This window comes from Lepisma saccharinum, chromosome 8 (genome assembly GCF_977018435.1).
Source record: "Lepisma saccharinum chromosome 8, izLepSacc3.1, whole genome shotgun sequence".
NCBI classification, from domain to species: Eukaryota; Metazoa; Arthropoda; class Insecta; order Zygentoma; family Lepismatidae; genus Lepisma; species Lepisma saccharinum.
The window spans coordinates 72,015,566-72,035,739 of NC_139236.1; the positions used below are offsets into that span (position 1 = coordinate 72,015,566).

The following is a 20,174-nucleotide window of genomic DNA, read 5'->3' on the forward strand; positions in this document are numbered from 1 at the left end:
CTCTATGGCTAAGAATTTGGGTATATTCATAGCAGTGTGTTTGATGGCCGCTTCGAGTTTTGTGTTGTTCTCAAAGCCTAACAGCTCTCCTATAGTACCCAGATCCACTGTTTCTGTAGCAGATACAATCTCTACTCTGTGAGTGACAGAATTTTGACTTAACACTATACCTCTGGGTAATTGAGCATTTAGAGTGGACAGATTATATTGCCCTGGAGTGATGACAATTTTTTGATCCCCTACTGCAATTGTGTTGTTGTGGTGTGTAATATTAGGGATTAGGTACATGCCATAAAATGCTCTGAGAGCTATTGTTTTGGGATACACTATATCATCATGCAATTTGAGTTTCAATATTGAATTTTGACTGGTGAGATGAAATACCCCCATGATGTTTTAAATACCACAAGGCCTTTTGAAAATTTTCAATTGATGGTTTATTTATTTGAGACATATATCTCAGAACAGATAAACACAAATGTCCGCAATTAACATCTTTGAAGTTTTGAATACGGGCATTATTGTAATAAAGATTAGCTGATTTTAGATATTTTATTAAATTTTCAGGTGGAACACCTCCAAATGAATCAAACACAAATGCCTCATCGTTTAAATATTTAAGATAACAGATCCAGTGAGTGCCCTGATTTTTGTACTCATCCAAATTAACAATGCCACACTCTTTGTTGAGTGGTTGTTCCGGTAAAGAATCAGACATGTACACTCCTCTAAAATGTTTGATGCCCAGTGGCTTGATTAAAGCTTCAATATCTTGGTTTGTAAGCGGCTCTTGTTTTTTTTAAACTTATTCATGGCTCTCTTAACACCTTTGCCTTTTTTCTCCATGGCCAGGTTATGGCGCCTCTGCTCATCTAATTCTGCCCTATTTTTCTTGGCATCTATTACTGTTTTTGCTATGGCAGCTGATCCCCCAGCCAAGCTCCCAACAGCCCCGAGAGCAGCTAAGATGGCAGGGATGGTAAATATGAAACCCCCTGTATGCAATTTTTTTCTTGATTGTTGTAATTTTTTTTAATTGGGGGGTGCTAAGCAACAATTTCATACCATGGCCCTTTGCAATACAAGAGCTTTTTTTCTTGCGCTGCTTTTTGGTTAAAAGACTATCAATAGTTTTAAGAGATTTGAGACCTGCATAAGGTATTTGATACATAACACCCTTGGCCTTCATTGTAGGTTTATTATATACATATTCACAACCCCCACCCCAGTTTTTGTTTGGTGCTCATAGCTATGGTGGTTCCCAATGCTGATATTCTCTCACTTAAAGAAGCATCTTTGCTTACAAATCTACCAAATGCAGCCTCTTCTAATTTCTTGTCTGCAACATGTCTCTTGTCAAGATCAGTATGTGTGTTGTATGCTATGTCATGGTCTCTACAAGCAGCATCTAAAGAATTTACACCAGGATCCCCTCTGTTTAATCTATGATCCAATTTTGTACCGGGACCACAATACTGATAGCCTGGAATGTGTAGTTCAAATGGCAACTTGTTTATAATGTCATTAACCAAGCCCCCGGCCCTCAGAAATATTCCAAAATTTAGGTGGTAGAGTATTAATAATTTTTATGAGATATCCAATCCCCTTAGGGTCATTCACTATAAAATTAGACAATTTTGTGCTTATCATGTCCATAATTCCAACCTTTTCATTGTAAAAATTGTGGTTCCCAGCATTTTCCTCCCCAGCTATCACCAGCAACCTATCCACAAGTTTCCTGACATCATCAACCCACACAAATTCTTTAGGCAGGGTGTTGTATTGTTTGATTCCACTGCCAGTCTTGATCTGTGACCATATGGGCTTGATTAAATTATTGTATTTTGCCCCACTGCTAGACTTCACTCTTTTTTGTGTGGGATCATTGTTCTGGTTTAGAGCATCTGATTTTATTAATATTTCTTTGTAATCCTCATAATCTTGCTCTGTATAGCTGCCAGGCCTTTTCCTAGTCATCAGTTCCCACAACCCAGGTGTTCCGGTGTACTTAACAAAAGCACCTTTTTCTCCAAGTCGAGATTCTGAATATACAATTATATCATCTCCCATAAATGTTACTCTGAAATTGCCAATTCTATGAATGATGCTGCCATCAAGCTCTGTGTCGGCATATAAGCCAAAAACCTCATCTTTGTTGTCTTTAGGTGTGGTTAAATATTTTTGAGCAAGAAGACCCAATTCAATAGGATCCTGACTAGCCTCAATTCTTCTAGGAGCAACAGGACTAGGTGTATGAATACTGGAAAGTGGGGTGAATGGATAATCTAATATGTTCCTTGCAGCTACAGGTACGAGCTCTGTGATCAAATCTTGATTTTGCTCTGTAACAGTTTTGATATTCTTACCTAAATTATTAATAGCATCAATTACAGGCTGTTCTGTTTGTTTGTGTTTTTCATAAATTCCCCGGTTCTCTGATTTCCATCCCTTGAATCTTTTCACAAGATAATCTCTTAACTTAAGATCATCAATGATTGGCCTTTTCATGGTTATTTATATACGTCTCAACGTCTAGAAAATCGTTGATTTTATTTCTGTATTTGCCGCTACTGGGTGTTCTTGTCATATCAATTGTGACAAACCCATAACTGTCCTGGTTCCAGCACCTACTGCAAAACTTGGAAAAATCATTGTAACTCAAGTCCCCACCTACATATTCATCATGTATGTGTTTGAGGTTGGTATGATCTTGATGAAACACACATATAAAATTGCTGTTGTCTCGGATCAGTTGCTTGGGTATTTTAGAAAAAGTCTGTGCCAGGTAGAAACAATCAATGTTTTTGTGCCGCCCCTGTGTAAAGAAATTTCTAACCTTGTTTTGATTATCCAGTATAATGTCATCAAACACAACAACAGAATTATCGAGACATTCATGAAGTGGCTTAACATCTGGTTCAAAAGTGGCAATATCCAATCCATCATATAGCTTCATCAACTGCTGATATTTTAATTGTTCCAAGCTCTTAGAGAAAACATACAAGTGCCTGTTTTTCCAGTCTAACCAGTTGGGTGCCAATCAACCATTAGTGTAGTTTTACCACAAGCAGATGGCCCAACAATAAGACATCTAATATTATCAGGCAGCAAGTTGCCATTTCTCTTATTCTGTTGTTCAGGTTCTGGCAGCCTTTTTATAACATCCCAGGTGCTCATATTATTATTTTGTTTGCATCGATCCAGCTGTTTTCCGGATGACCCAGCCATTTGACAAGTAACTTGTTGCCTTTTCTGCGGATGATTTTTTCTATGAGATATGTGTCAGGCTGTTTAGTTTTGCTGAGTTCTTGTTCATAGAACCTGCCTTTGAGAATTTCTCCTCGGTGATCTTTTATTATATATGTGTTAAGAGTCCCAGGTTTAACTTGAACCACTGTAAATAATTCGGTGCTCCAGTTTCTTGTAAAGCCTCTTTTGAATAAGTGCTTATATTTGCTGATTCTTACTTGATCACCCACCCTGTATTTGGCCTTTCTTGTTGTTGCCTGGTATCTAGGATAATAAACAGTCCTGATCAAATTTTGCTCATCAGATGAAGTTACTTCAGAGGGTTTCATGTTGATTGTGGAATGGACCGAGTTGTTATATTTACGTAGAAGTTCTGGAAGAATATTAATCCATTTATAATTACCCTGCAGTGTAAATTGTTTATACATAAGATTTTTTAAGGTTCTGTTGAATCTCTCTACAATTGAGGCCTTGAGATCACTGTAACTCGAGTAATGTTTTATTGCTTGGCTTTTAATAAATTGTTGAAACACTGAATTATAAAATTCTTTGCCATTATCTGTTTGCAAATAGCGCGGGGATCTTCCTGAATGATTGATGATTGTCCTGAGGGCTTCTGTAACACATGTTCCAGTCTTGGATTTGAGTGGCACAGCCCAGGCAAATTTTGAAAATGTATCTATGACAGTGAGTAGATACTTGTAGCCCTTGTTGATTTTGTCTAAGTTTTTCAACTGCCCACTTGACAACTCAATCAAGTCGCTCTGCCATAAATCATCTATGCCTTTTGTGACTACTGGCAGTCTCTTAAAATTATGTCTGGCCTGTCTGTGTAGTTCATCAACTATAATTTCTCTAGACATAATATGTAAACAAGAATATTGCAACTATGGGGTGTTCAGCAGCTGAGACTGCAGGATTTTCTAAATATAATTTGTCTCCAATATGTATTTTAAATTCCAGAGAGCCATCATCTTCAGTATAGGCTGTTTCTAATGTATTGGGGTCTGTAAAATCCTCTAACTCTACACTGGTGATTTTCACTTTGTTGTCAGCATTTGTTATTGATAAGGTGGGGTAGTGGTGTGCCTGTGGCTGATGCCAATATTTGATCTTGATTGGTCTCAGTGTGCCCCCAACAAAAAACTGGTAATAAAATTGTGCAGGGGACAGCATATATATTTTGCCACCTGGTGTAAATGGTGAATCATATTCTTTGTTGGGGATGCTGTACAATTCAAGAATTACTGTATGTTTTGGATTCTCGATTATGCCTGTTATTTCTTTTTCTGCTGTAAGCAATCTGCTTGTTACAGATTCAAGGTGCTCATTGATGGTCCTAACAACATCATCATGGCCTGGCTTAATTTTTATGTCCACAACAAGTTTCTTGTATTGTTGCACAATCTCTTGAAGCTGGGTGGCAAAAACAGAGAGAGCATTTGCTTGATTGGATTCCATGGTCCCTAGCTGTTGCTTGATATTAGCTACAATTTGCTGTAAATTTTCAACAACTGCCAATTTTGAATTTTGAGCAGTAAGATCATGGACCTGTCTTCTGATATCCTCAAACAGGGCATGCAGTTCATTAATATGTTGATTGGTTGGAAGAGTGGCCACTGTCTGAGTGAGTTGTTTGATCTCTGCTTGGATATTCTTGATATCTTCTGATTTCAATATCCTATTCACAGCTCTCTTAATATTTTTAAGTTTCTGTGATGTGGGAAGATTTGATACTGTATTTTGCAAAGATTCAAGTGCCAATTTCACATTGTTTAATTCAGAAGCATCAGCCACATTTTGCATAGCATTTTGGAGCAGGGCTATATCTGCCTGAGAGGGTGTGGATTGTTGTAAAATTTCAAGCTTTGTTTGAATATCATCAATCAAATGATGAAAATGAGATAGCTCAGATTCAGTGTTGAGGTTTTCAAGCTTTGTGATCTGTTGCTGGACACTGACAAGTGTGTCTACAATACCAGGCAGGCGGGATTCTTGTACATTTGCCAAATCACTTTGCACTGCTGCTATTGTACCCTCAAGATGGGTTATGGTACTTTGAATTTTTCCAAAATCTTCATATGTTTCAAGTTGCAGCTTAATATTTGCTACACTCCGAGTTATTGCACTCAAAGCATCAGAAGATGGCAAGTTGTTCATAAAATTTTCAAGCGTCTCAATTTTTTCTTTAACCTCGGCTATGGCATTGTGCAGAGGATCCAGATTAGGTATCTGGAGTGACTGAATCTGTTCTTTTAGAGTGGAAATCACTAGATCAAAATCTTCTTGTGATTTTATGCTTTTGACAATTGTTTGGAGCTGTGCCTGGACATTATTTATTTGCTCTTCCAATTGCTGTTTCAATTGCTCAGAGTTGTTAGCCTGGGTCTTAAATTTGGCTTGAAGAGCTGCTACAGCTTCTTCCAAACTTTGAAAATTATCTAATGTGGCCAGATCAGTATATTTATGAAGCAGCAATTTGAGTTCGGAATCAATTTTAAGAAGAGGGTCCATGCATTGTGATTGTAAATTTGTAATTTCCAATTGAAGACTGGCATTGAGTGTGGTTTGTAAAGCTTGTAAATCACTTCTTAATTTCTTGACTCTGACATCAAGCATCAGAATCTCATCACTGTGATCTTCATGTCTTGTATGGCCAAAAATATCATTAGGCATTTTGTTTTAATAGTTATTTATTATAGAGTATCTGATTCTTAATTCTATAAAAAAGGGTATAAGCTTGTCATAAGATCCAGGGACCTCAATATATAAGCAGTCACCAGCAGAAACAGTATATACAGTGCCAGAAATCATGTTTGAGTGCTTAATTCTATAAATATTTCTCCCTACTAAAATCTTGACATCACCCTCAGGGGTTGTAATAAATTGCAATTGCCCACCTACAGGTAATTGGTAATGATTTAAATTATTGTTAAATATGTACAATGTTTTGCCTGTTTCATCATCAACATCTGTAAGTATGCTGTTCAGTTGAATAATTAACAAGCCACTCAGTTTAGACAGCATATCAGGAGAGGGTTGTGGTGTTGGCAGGTCCATAATAACCTGTTTTTTGAACCCAAATAAGTTCATGGGCATGTTTATTTATTTCAAATCATGCTCTGTGTTTAGGCATTGATTTCCACTTCTCAAATCACAATGACCCCATGGTAAAGTATGTATGCCACATGATAAAATACATCTCTTATCATCATGTGGGTCCAGGGCCACTTTTCTTACAATATTTGAAGTCAATAAGTGATCCACACTCTGGATTCTGGATTCTGATGTTTTGATTGAATTCTGGGATTTGATGCAATTTTCATAATCTTCAAATTGAAGATCTTTTTCAACAGTTACTTTGCCAATACCCTTGGCCTTTTTGGCAACAGTGCCACTACATGTCTCAAAAGTGTACATCTTGGCACTTAACCCAGCAAATTTCACAATAACATCACCACATGTCTCATCTTTTAACTTGCCAGGCACCTTTTTGTTGTGGGGTTGAATTCTTGTATGTTCACTGGTATCAAAATATTGAAACAATTCAGGCTGTGACATATCTTGATAAACATCTTCTGTTTGAATATCAAGAATAAAACTATCCGTGTCCATGTACAATAATTTTACACGATCACCATAAAAAGGTTTCAGCACATCATAATACAATGTTAACATATGTAATTTGGACAATTCCAATATCACAGCCCCTACATAAATAGGTTTATCAAATTTGATCTTTGTTTTTTTCATGTTGAAAAGTGCCATGTGCTCATCATAAATTCTTCTATAATTGAAGTTGGGCTTTGCAACCAATTTTTTGCTCCGGCTGGGGTCAGTAATTATTTTAACATCGGTATGTTTTCTGACATTTTCAATAGTTTTGCCATACACTGAATTCACCATCAATTTAAACAAGCCCTTATCAAATTGGCTCTTTGCAGATGTTCGAAGCTCTGTGTTTGTATCAATATATGGCTTCAACCATTCTGAGTGCCTGAACCTCAAAACTTTGCCAACTTTGGTCACTTGAACACCATGTTTCATCAGGAACTGGAGGTTTTTGTAATATGTAACATAACCCTGTTTCGGCTCCAGAGTCATCATGAGCTTCTTCTGTTTAGAGCCAGGTGAGCACTGAACCTCGGGAATTGGGGGCAGATCAGAAAATATGTTGTGTAAATCATCAGGAATTGTCAGATCAACCTCTAAGAATATACCATAGTCACTGTCATCAAAATCCTGAAGATCCTCAATGTTGTAATCTTCAACCCACTCAAGCCCTGCATATGGTAGTTTTTGCATCATGGCATGACCATAGAGGCTGTTTGCATCTACATACAGTATATAATTTGATGGCCGTGCTGGATCATAATCAGGCAGCATAATATGCTTGTTATTTGCTCTGGCATATCTCTGGGAACATTGCACCATCCCCCCTCATACATTTCTCCATAAACAGATACGTATCTTGATCGTGGATCAGATCCAATTGCATTTTAGTGTTGAAAAACATTGCGGCCCATGCTAGGCCCGGGGCACTGTAAAAATATATTGGGTCCAGTTTATAATTTTGCATGGAAGATTTTCTGAATGCCTGCAATATATCAGCTAAGAGAGTGACATCAAGTTTTAAATATGCCATGTGATAATCACCAAATGTCTGGCATTTTAAATTATTCCACATCAACTGAGCATGGTGATAATCATCATCAGTGATTCCAGATCCTCTGATTTTGCTGTAAAACTCTTCTTGTGGTGGCAGGGAACACTCATCAAATTTAGAAAAATCTGTAACATAGTCATATGGATATACACCCTTCCGCCTAATTAATTTCAGGTCCTGATTTGGAAACATAGCACATGTGATTTTGAATTGATCATCAGATAATTGACTGGCCAATGTAGCCAGGCTAGCGGACAGAATTCTGTAAGAATCAAGAAATCTTATGTGAATAGGAACACCATCAACTTTAATTATCTTGCTAATAGATATATATTTCTCATCATTTTCAGCTAAAATATTTAAATTCTGCTTGTCAAACCCCTCGTATCTGATCAGATGATGGAAATCATAATTGGATGCTCCATGGCAAAATATGGGGACAAATTTTGGTCTCTTGATCTGAATATTGCAGCTATTACACAGGGCCATTAAGAATTTACCATCTGTATGAGAATGGTGTTTCACCTTGATATTTGTATCTGAAAATTCAGAATCACATACCGGGCATTTTTCTGCATTGTTGAAATCTTCAATCTCTTCCTCTGTTAAAGGCAACATGGGCTTTGATTTTAATAAGATGTTAGATGCTATGTCACGGCACTCATTTTCTATTCTAAGTGCAAATTCTTTGATGGCATCTGGTCCCATGTATAAGCACGGCTCACTAGCTACACCATCCCGTATAACTGTATAACAAAAACTGGAAGGTTCATGTTGTTGGTATGGTGTACTTGAAGATTCTTCAGGATCTGGATTGCAGAATGCAAAAGGTTTGACGTTCGATTCAAAATCACAGACAATATATACTGGGTGTTCCAACGAGGCTTCATACTTTTTGAATTTGCAATTTTCACTTGGATTGGGCATCACCATATGAACAGGTTTATGATTCCCACAGTATTTCAGATGCTCAATTAACTTATTTTTTGCAATTTCTGCATTCACTTCCCGAACCCCATTTATTATTTTTTTACCATCAAATTCAGTTAAACATCTTCTGCACAACTTGAATATTGTATTGGATTTGCCTTGTTGTTTTCTCACTAAAGCTTCAAGACTGTGTATCAGAGTGTAATGATATGTGCCATCCCCTTCAATTAAGAGCAGATCAATCGGAACAGCAGAATCATCATCAATTGTACTGATTCTGAGAGGTGCTATCAAGCAATTGCCAGTGGAACAAATAAATACATTAATAGATAATTGTTTGCCATTGATGTGCCTGGCCCTTTTTTCAAATTTATCAATATTCTGAATAGACATTGGATATTCCAAACCCTCCATTGCATCGTCAAAATCATGTTCATGCTGTTTGTAATAACTTATTCTCTGAGGATCCCTTGAAACTGGATACAGAGCAGCTAATATACACCACAAAAAGCATTTCGCGTCATTATTTTTTATATTGACCACGGCTCTTTTGTTTTTGATATTAGCAGGTAATGGCAGATATGTAGAACCTTTTAATGGGCTGAATTCAGAAATATTAACATATAACTTGTGTGATGAACCGCATAGGCTCCATCCGGACTCTTTTGCCGCAAATTCAGAGTGTTTGATATTCAATTGATCTATCAACCTGCTTATTATTCTGTCCAAATTTGCATTTGAATATACCGGTACAGTTTCTGTTATGTGGGGCTGTATAAATTTTGTGCCATTTGGCTTCTTATATTGTGTATACAATTTGAGGGAGAGCTTATAAGACCCATTTTGTGCATTAAGAATTGCCTGCACATCAGGATTTACACTGTTCAAAAAATTATTAATGCCACATCTTGGCTCTGATACAAACCGGTGATCCCTTAATTGGCCGTTAAAACTGCTACGGATAGGTTCATGGCGTGGCTGCTTTGCTGGTCCAGCATTAACAGGTGCTTCGTGCTTTCTTTTCAGACCAGATGTTGATGATTGTGCAGAGCAAGTATCTTTATGTTTATATGTGAAATATTCCATGTTATATTCTCTATGGCATTTGTGGCAAATTATTGTGGGAGTTCTGTATTTGTCTGGGTTACAAATCTTTTGGTGCTTAGCCCAATTGGAGCTGGATATATTTTTATTGCACTGATTACAATGTTTTTGATTCGGCATTTTTGCTGTTGTTTATTATATACAATTTCCTGGGTTTCAATTCAAAACTTTATACTGAATAAAAAATATCAGTTAAGTTCAGCTGTGTGATTTGTGTGTGTGTGTATGTGTGTATGTGTGTATACACTTAATATTTTTGGCTTTGGTATTTATATAAAATTTCCTGGGTTTTAAATCTAATCTCTATGGATTAATATTATTAATATTAATCTTATGACAGGTTGTAAAGCCAATAGCTTACAAGTGGAAAAAGAGAATAAATATTCATTCACACTAACCCAGCGCAAATACCTGCACAAACATGCAAAACATGGGACAGCTTGACTCTAAATATGAGTGATTTACAACAAATATCAGATTTTATATTGTTCAATATAAATTTAAACCAGTAAGTATGAGAAGCACTGTATCAACACATCTGTTCTCCTCAGTCAGTCTCACAATACTAGCTGATGCAATACTCGGGAATTTCTGTAAATACTGGCGCTGAGGAGAACATGCAAAGCAAAAATCAATACTACCGTCTCGGGAATTCCACACACTGACAAGGAGGGGAAACATGCAAACACGGAGCAATTCTAGAGAGGGTCTCTGCATATTGCATTGTTTTAATATTAGATAAGCAAATTGAATGGTATCCAATTAAACTTAAACCTGAAGTAAATATGTATAGGTAGGTATGGATACAAGTTTATAGACAAAAATCTGCTTGAGGGGGGTTAATACTTTCCGAATTACAAAACTCTTGGGTTAGGCAGGTATTACACTTGAACAAATAGACATGTTGAGCAAGTTTTAAGTATAGACAAATCAATCTGAGCATTTTTACAAAAATCTTAGGTTAAGCAGGTATTACACTTGAGCAAAAAGCTCATATGAACATGTTGAGCAAGTTTTAAGTATAGCAAATCTGCATAAGAGCAGCTCTTCCTTTCCGAAAAAATTCCCGAGGGGGATTTTTCCAAAATTCTTGGATTATGTAGAGTAATACACTTGAGCAAAAAGCTCATATGCTCATGTTGAGCAAGTTTTAAGTGTAGCAAAGCTGCTGGAGAGGAGCTCTTCCTTTTCCTGTCCTGTCCCTATTGTAAATACATCTACTGTGATAATATGATGAAATTGATGAAGGGACACTCACAAAGAACACCTATGCCCAGGCCTGGATTCGAACCCGAGAACTATGTTTTGAGGAAAACAATCGACGCACTATTAGGTATACAGGATGAGAAAAAGCTCTATAAAATATGAAAACAAAGGTTACTTAATTCCAGCATAGAATTGATATACTGTTGCCTCTGTTCTACAAATAAAGGCCTACTAAAAAAATCTTAAGAACAGCTTCCATCACCACATGCTTCTGTTAAAACTATTTTTGAAGTTTTCCTTATTCCAATGTGAAATAATATGTAAAGAAACATCAAAGAAATTTAGCTATCCAACCGAGAACAGTAACATTCTTTTCAAAGGCAACAATTACATTGAATCTTGTTCGTTTCTATGCTCTATCCCCGGAATCTGTGGAGCAAAGCCGCGCATAGCGGATGAGAAGGGGGAAGGGGAGGGATCGAGTGAGCAGAGCGAAGCAGTACACGCTGTTGCGAAGGCTGGAAACGGCTAAGCGTTACCTGTTCATGCAGTAACTTTTTCATATTAACTAGATCATGAGGCGCTTCTTGTATAGTCATTTGCGTTTTTTTAAAATCTCTTGTGTGCTTTTCTCCATAAAAATCCTAGCAATTCCTTCATTTTATTACAAAGCTGCACACTGTCGAACCAGTCTTCTTTATCTGTCTGGGCTTCAATTCTTTTCCTTTTCATTTGTCTGGCTGCGAGCACTTGTTGTGTCCACTAGTGTGTGTCTTTCAGCACACAATTTACCTGCTTAACCAAGTAAGTTAAGCAGGTCAGGTATTGAGCTCTTAACATTTTCATTTTATTGTCACGTGATACATGGAGGACCGCACTGGTGGACACATCGAGTACGAGCAGGAAGATCCAAAAAGAGCTAGAGTTTGTTGCCACTGGCGTACGCAGAGGAGAGGTTGATGGGGCTACAGCCCCTTCCGAAATTTTGACTTTCTCAAAATTTGCAAATGAAAGCAGTAATGAACTCGGGGAAAACCAAAGCGTAAGCTGAAACCCCGCCTTAAAATGACTCCCCCGCCAAATTACATTTTTTTGTCTGAAAAACCTTTAAGACTAAGGTTAAAAATGGTAATTATGAAATATTTTGTAGTGTATCTCCCCCAGAACGCAGATATGTAATATTCACAAAAGATTATGCGTACGCCAGTGTTTTTTATTTATTATCTTAATAGGGTTACATTTAAGCCGTAGAATGTTTCATTCAGTTCATTATTAATACTAGTAATGGGTTGTTACCCATAATTCTTGCCGAACAAGATCAACGTGCACACGTGAGCCGAACTGGTGGTAGTGCAAGGATATTCGTTGCCGAGGTGAGGTCACGTGCAGGTACATAGGTTTTTGATATTATCAGACCAAGCACACAGTCGATTTTCATGAAATATCCAATATCCATACAAAAAAGAACAATATATAGATGCCAATACGTCAGTCTATAGTGTCAACGGCGAAGTATATTTGGTTTCACACCGTGATAAAGTCAGGGAAAAAGTCTACTGTAAATTTACTACTTGTGGGTGGAACATTTTAAATAACATTGAGAATTAAGGTAAAAATAACAACATTTAATTAAGAACAGAAACAACACACACAATAAATCGTAATTTTGTTACAATGATCCGTTCTTTAAAGCTTTCGGATTCTTCTGTAATATGGCGTGAACTTTTTCTTCAGGCTTCAATTTCAAAAGTTCTTCTGTCGTTTCCCAAAGTCTGTCCCTGAATGCCGGGTCCAAAGCTAGCGTGTTTACGGGTGTTACCTGCAACAAGGAATGATGAAATTAATGCCTAAAACAATTATCTTTCTAAGAAAATTTGTACTGCACAATTTAAAAGAATAATAATTACAATATCGATTTCATTCATGTCTTAAGAAACTTAAGTTCTTAACAGTTATATTATGTGATTAAAATTGATTACCTATGCTTATCACATTATAATACAGTCTACCCACAATTTGAACCAAGACCAGAAACGTAGATTCAGAGCGTAATGTTTTGAACGAGTAACAAATTTTTAAACATGCATTTCTGCTTTAGAAAATCACAACGTAAAATTCTTCCGAAAGTTTAACATTTATTAATACAGCTAGATTATTGTTGTTGAGTTTGTTTTTAAGTTCAATTTATACATAGTTGAGCCAATCGGAAGTGGGATTGCAGTTTAAAGTGAGATCCGAACCATTGTGTGCCTGCACCGGGAATCGAACACGGTGTCCTTTGATTTCAAGTCGACGACGTTATCACTACGTCATTTTGGAGGCCCTGCGAATGGTATATTGTACTACTATAAGAATAATAATACAAGAATGCTTACGGTAAACAAATGTACAAGTTACAGGTATACTCTATGCATTGCACTGTGTGTTGTGTAGTGTAAGTAAGGGAGGGGTAGAGTAGGGTTCCACACATTCTTGATTTCCGTCATACTGGAGGTGTTGCGATCATCATCATGCTCCGCCGCCTTTATACTCAAAGTACCCATGAATTAGAAAATAGCTGAGCCCGAACACCCCTTTATGCACGCACAACTATACATTTTTATAGCTATATCAAAGATGTCCACAGACCAATGCTCACCTCACAATCTACAAAGTACTTTCCAGTAATCGACTTCACGTTTTCATCCACCGTCAGGTAAATCTCCGTTGTGGCTCCTTCTTCAGGCGTCTACAAAGAAAATATATTTTTTACAGATTTCCTAACATGAACCATCATAACACCATCAAGCCTTGTTTCCATGATATAAAAACTAAATATGCTGACCAAGGCAGAAATTTATTTTATTATAAAACATAAACTAAACGTTTAGTTTATGTTTTATAATAAAATAAATTTCTGCCTTGGTCAGCATATTTAGTTTTTATGAACCATCACAACACATAAACGTTATACGTATTTGAAAATATTCGACATTTATATTACTTTATTGTTTCCAAAACCGTAAATATTTTAATCCAAATGACTATTTTAAAGGAAATTTGTGAATAAACAAATGAAAACCTTTACTAAGCAGATTAATTTCCCCCCAATTTTTTAAAATTTCTATTTAATTTTCTTGCAAACCTTGAAAGTATGGGATAAATAATTAAAAGATTGTTACGAAATGCACTTTCTTATTCTTACCAGTGTCTAAATTTATGATAGTCTCAAATTTAAAAAGGTAAGTACTATATGAACGTAACTGTTCATATATAATACTATGCAAAAAACATTCATCATCCTCTCTATGTTGCTGATAGTAGCTTTATATAAAGAGAAGAATAGGTCGTCAACCCAACTACTACAAAATTATAGAATAGCACTACATAAAAGTTTGGATGATATATTTCAAATTTTAGGTTTTTCATTATTCACAATATTAAAACTTCATGTCAATTATAGTATATGCCTTTTTAATTTTTAGTGCTCTTTAGTGCTTTTTCCCCCTAAAATTTTAGTGCCATTCTCTCCCCTCATTTGGGCAAATTTTAGTGCCTAGAACTCGGGCCCCTAATAATAAGTAAATCCATAAGTTACAATAGACCCTGTATCACTGACAAGGACATTTTAACAATTGCACAAATCCTACCTTCAAGGCTCCTCGGAAAGGATACAGCAGAACATTTTCGAAGGAGTTCAGGTTGGAAAAGATCTGCGTGCTTACAACTCCGGGGTGCATTGCATTCACAGTCACGCCTGGAATTCAGACAAGACGAAAAATACACTAAACATAAAGGAAATTAGAACAAACCTTCAACAATAAGTTTGTAAATTGTTTAATCACAAAAAACTATATAAGTAAAGTTCATTGTAAGTAATTGATGCATATCAACACACTACCAACCTCCAAATATTTGCATTAACATCTGCTGGTGTCAAACACTTTTACACAGTTAAAATATCCATGTATTCGCAAATGGAACATTTTTATTACAAATTCCTTTGAACAAAGAAACAGTCAGTAAAATTGTATATGAATATTCATAAAAGTTTGTAGAATATCTTATCAAGGAAGCAGAAAATACTAAAAATATATTCAGTTAACAAGCAAATTTTTAGTTAATATTTGAAGAGATATTGAAGACGATATTTACTAAATACTAAATAAATTGTTGAAGAAGTAGTCTATATACTTTAGTAAACTATAGAAAAAAATTGAGTAAACATAAAAACGATGCAAAGAAATAGTTTAAGGAAGTCCCTAGTGAAGGAATGTCATATTGAGAAGACACCTATCAAAAATACATACAATAAATATAGTAAACTTTGATAAATAAAGCAATAAATACGCGTATGTTCAAAATACAAATTGAAATAAGGGACAAATGGATTGACGAAATAAGCGTTCAATATTAAAATGTCCAATCGGGATTTGTGAAGTAACTAGAGCTACTCACCTGTTCCATCTAGCCGCTTTCCCATCTCCATTGTGAACATTATAAGGTAGAGTTTCGAGTAAGGATACGACGTGTATCGGTTGTCCATTGTGAGGTACTTCATGCTGCGTGAGGCAGGCATCATATGAGCGAGGGAAGCTACGTTAACCACGCGGCTACCTGGAGTTTTCAGCAACAAATCTGCAAGATAAAAAAAATGATAAATCTATGTTTATTTGGTCGAAATAATATTCAAAATTAACGACCTCGATAGCTTGAACATCACTCATTCATATATGATCTGGGGAATAACTCCAAAATATACAGAGCATTCCTGACATTCGCTACGAGACTCGGCGGCAAGCGGCCAGGCGTCAGAGCTTCTCTTTCCCGGTGGACGGGTCCGCGACAGTCGTGCGCTACAGTCTGTTTTTTTCGCTCTCCCTGCCTTCGCTCTATTTCCCATTCTGTTGACGTTGCAGACTGACGCCAGTATAATCCTCTCTCGGAAGTTGTGTTGTGTCGTGTCCGTATGTTGAAGATTGTGGCTTAATATGGCACCACAAAGGTTTACATTACAACAAAGGATTTATCTTGTCGAGTGTTACTTCTGAAAGAGGAATTGTGGAGAAGTGCGACGAAGTTTTGAAAAGAAATTTCCTGGTGTTCCCGTTCCACATAGGATCACTATATTAAACCTCGTAAAAATGTTTAGAGTAACAAGGTCAGTTCTGAATAGAAGTGGAAAGAAAAACCCACGTGTACTTACTGAGGAAGAACTCGATGAGATAGGACAAAGGTTAGAACAGTCTCCTCGGAAATCTATCCGCCGCCTCTCACAAGAAACGGGTGTTTCAAAATCCCTCTAGGTCCCCCGATTTGTCAGCCTGCGATTTTTATTTATGGGGAAATCTAAAAACTAAAGTAGCTATACAAAGACAATCCACACACCATCCGTGAGTTAAAGGAGAGTATTGTACGAGAAATCGGGAGAATTACAGTAGACGAACTTGCACGTGTAAATTCAAATTTCCTTCGGAGATGCCAGGAATGTGTTGCAGCAGAGGGACATCATTTTCAACACCTTCTGTAGTCAAGGTTAGTACACAATATGAAAACTGTAATTTTAATAGCAGACTCTAGCGACTGTCGCTGACCCGTTCACCGGGAAAGACAAGCGCTGATGCCGGGCCGCTTGCCGCCGAGTCTCGTAGCGAATGTCAGGGAATGCTCTGTAAAAGCAATATATATTCACACATGGGTACAGTGGGAATCACAAGTATTGCTCAGCAGACTGCGCATGAATATTTTCATTAGTTTTTCTGTTGCTACCTACATGTTTCTAAAGATAATTTTTTAAAGTATGCTGGTACAGAGATGGGCTCAGCAACTTGTTTGACGTTTTATTTCGTTTCTTCAAGCTCTCATTGGGTAAAACAAAGTGGACGAACAATTTGTTTGGTAATACTTATGCATCCCACCGTACCCGCAGAAAATTTTCCAAGGAAGTCCAAATCGAAAATTCGTATTCTTGTGGGAAATGTTAAAGTCATGTTTACGTGTCATCACAAGCTAGGAACTTTTTAAAGCAGAGAGAAAAGAAGACATAAAAGGGCGATACATAATGAAGGGAAGCGGAAGAAAAGAAGCATGTAACAGAAAGAGATGGAATGGAAAGCGATAGACAAATATAAGGAGAGAGAGAGAAGGTAAAAATTAGAAATAAAGAAGCAAGGCAGAACATGAGAAAGAAAATATGAGAAATACATCATAGACGAGAGAGAGAGAGAGAGAGAGAGAGCACGAAAGAAAATAAGGCAGAAACGGGAAGGAAAATATAGAAGAAGAAGAGATCAAGAAGAGATAATACAAGCACGAACAAATATATACAAACCCTGAAAAGAGAGGAAGAGATACAAATACAAGTAGAAAGGGAGTAATAACTACGTAGTAGTCAGTTTTCTTTATTCCAAGGGTTCTCCCTGTAGGCGTTCATGACTTCACGCCACAACTGCACAGCAAGCAACATATGTGACAAAAACATTTAATATCTTTGTGAAATTAAGTAAGGCATGCCCAGAAATGGATAAAAGAATGAAAAAACTTGCTTTTTATTGTACAGGGTGGTCTGTAAGTATGGAAAGATCAATTTAAAACACATGGTGAAACTCGAATAAAACTTCCGATACATGATACACGTAAGGGTAGAAAGTGGATAGGGTATTTGACCAACATGGTGGCCACCTTGAAGTCCGCCATATTGGATTCAACTTTAGTTTCTTTTTTTAAAAAAAATGGAAATGTTGACATGTGACATGAAAAAGGGACTAGAAGTTCAGGAGTTGTAATTCAAGTTCAGTATTTATGCACTTAAGTCCTTAAGAGCCTCTACCAACAAAGTTCGGTTTTAAGCAGATTTAGTATTTAAAGTTACACGAAAATGAAGCAGAGCATCGCATTTCTCTTGAAATTCTTGCCCATTTGTATGTTTCACATGCCCACATTTCCATTTTAAAATTTGAAGTTGAATCCAAGATGGCCGCTATCATGGTCACATACCCTATCCGGTTTCCCCTCTTCCTGTATCATGTGCCTCCCCGATGGCCGATGGCGCAGTGGTAGCGTCGTCCCCTTGTAATCGATACCCGGTGGAGGCACATATTGGTTCGGATCGCACTTTAATGTAGGTCCAGTCCTGATTAACCTTTCTGTTCATGAAGTGTACTTAAGACAACAATTCCATTCAATACAATTCAACCCTGTATCATGTATCGGAATGTTTTTTTTCGTGTTTCACCATTAATCTGATTAGTATAAAGTAGAGAAAACAGTGAACATATTGATGTCATCAAGAACAAAAATGTTCATACCTAAGAGTAGATGCGTAAGGAGAAATGGGCCCAAGTAATTCGTGGCGATCACCCGCACGAGGTCCGCTTTCGTGCGACCGCTGCACCCACCAATCCCAGCATTGTTGACTAGGACATCCAATCTGTTCTCCATCTTGGTGAGTTCCGCAGCAAATCTTCGAACGTCTTCCATACAGCTTACGTCAAGAAACTTCACGATGACGTTCTTGTTGCCAGTGACATTGATTATCTCCTCTGAAAGAATGTTGGTTATTATTGCTATACTATTCATTATTGAAATTACGTACATGAATTTCTTTGAGGACAGATGTGATTGTGTAAGTGATTTGTTGCAAAGATAATTTTGTGTTCTAAGTTAGAAGTTGAGACTTTATAGTTTACTGTTTGAATATTAGTGTCGTTCTAAATATATGTGCGACAATGTGAATATTAATTCATGAAAAAATCTAAAGGCCGTAAAGCCAAATTTGCTGGTACAAAACCAGCTGAATCCAACATGGACACGGACATTAGTGCCATGGAACTTTCCAGCAACGTGGAAATCATAACTTCTGTAGAAGAAGTTAATAAGTTGAATTCTCAGTGTAATAATATAGATTACACCCAACAAATTAGTAAATCAAGTTCCAAAAAAGTTTATGAGCAACAGGTATTGAAGTACAGAAGTAATCATTTAGGTCCGTATGAAATATTTGTGAAATCTAAACATCAGGATGCCTCAGGTGGAAATGGCAAAGGAAACATTGGTCAACTTCACATTTTAAAATTAGGCCAAATAGTCAGCAAAGAAAATATTAGAGGTTTGAAAGAGATAGATATCCTTGGGAAAAATCTAGCTAGACTTACATTTACGACATCTAATTATGCAAATGATTTCCTTTCGAATCCATTACTGTTACAGAATAATTGGGAAGGTTTCGTTCCATCACACCGAGTACGAAGAATGGGAATTATGAAAGATGTACATCAGTCAATAAGTGAAGATGAAATTTTGCAAAATATAAATTCATCAACAGCCAAAGTAATAAAGGTAAAACGCATTGTGAAGTATAAGTACGAGGATGGTACTCGAGTTGCTGTTCCAACTCGAACGATAATTGTAACATTCGACTCGCAATCGTTACCACAATATGTCACACTGTTTTACAAAAAGTTTGATATTGATAGGTACATTCCCTTGATTAAACAGTGCACTAATTGTTTTTATTATGGGCACTTTAGGGCTAATTGCAAAAGTAAATTAAAATGCAAACGCTGTGGTGAGAATCACGAATCGTCCTCTTGCACAAATAAGATCAAGTGTTTCCATTGTAATCAGGAGCACACTGCAATTGACAAAAACTGTCCTGAAAAACAACGCCAAAAGGAAATAATCAAAATTATGACAGTTCAGAATGTTACGTTTAACGAAGCTATGAAGAAAGTCCCAAAAATTAACTATATGTATGAATATGAACAGATATCTACTGGCCATGTTCAGGAAATAGAAAAGACAGTAATGCCATTTACATATGCTTCGATATCTAACAATTCGAGTAGCACCTCATATCATAATAATATAATACAAGATCAATACAGTGTATCTAATAAAAGGCCATTGTACAGTTCAAAGAAAGCTGGAAAATATTTGGAAGAGACTGAGTCTTCTCAAGGAAAACGCCAGAAATCTTCTCAAACATTGAAACCATTTGGACAAAATGAATATAAAAAGAGAATGACAAACCCTGATTATT

The 20,174-nt window shown here is 36.7% G+C and overlaps 1 protein-coding gene across 2 annotated transcripts in view; it reads right to left on the reverse strand.

Annotated features, from left to right (window-relative positions):
• Positions 1-12,759: 12,759 nt before the first annotated feature.
• Positions 12,760-20,174, reverse strand: part of LOC145991127 (retinol dehydrogenase 11-like) — an 80,282-nt gene continuing 72,867 nt past the window's right edge. For both annotated transcript variants that reach the window (XM_083126898.1, XM_083126897.1), the window contains exons 4-8: positions 18,442-18,675; positions 15,593-15,772; positions 14,785-14,891; positions 13,794-13,883; positions 12,760-12,974 (exon numbers count right to left, since the gene is read on the reverse strand). In XM_083126898.1, the coding sequence (XP_082983024.1) occupies positions 12,825-12,974; positions 13,794-13,883; positions 14,785-14,891; positions 15,593-15,772; positions 18,442-18,675 (761 nt within the window). In that variant the 3' untranslated portion in view covers positions 12,760-12,824. The remainder of the gene's footprint in view (positions 12,975-13,793; positions 13,884-14,784; positions 14,892-15,592; positions 15,773-18,441; positions 18,676-20,174) is intronic.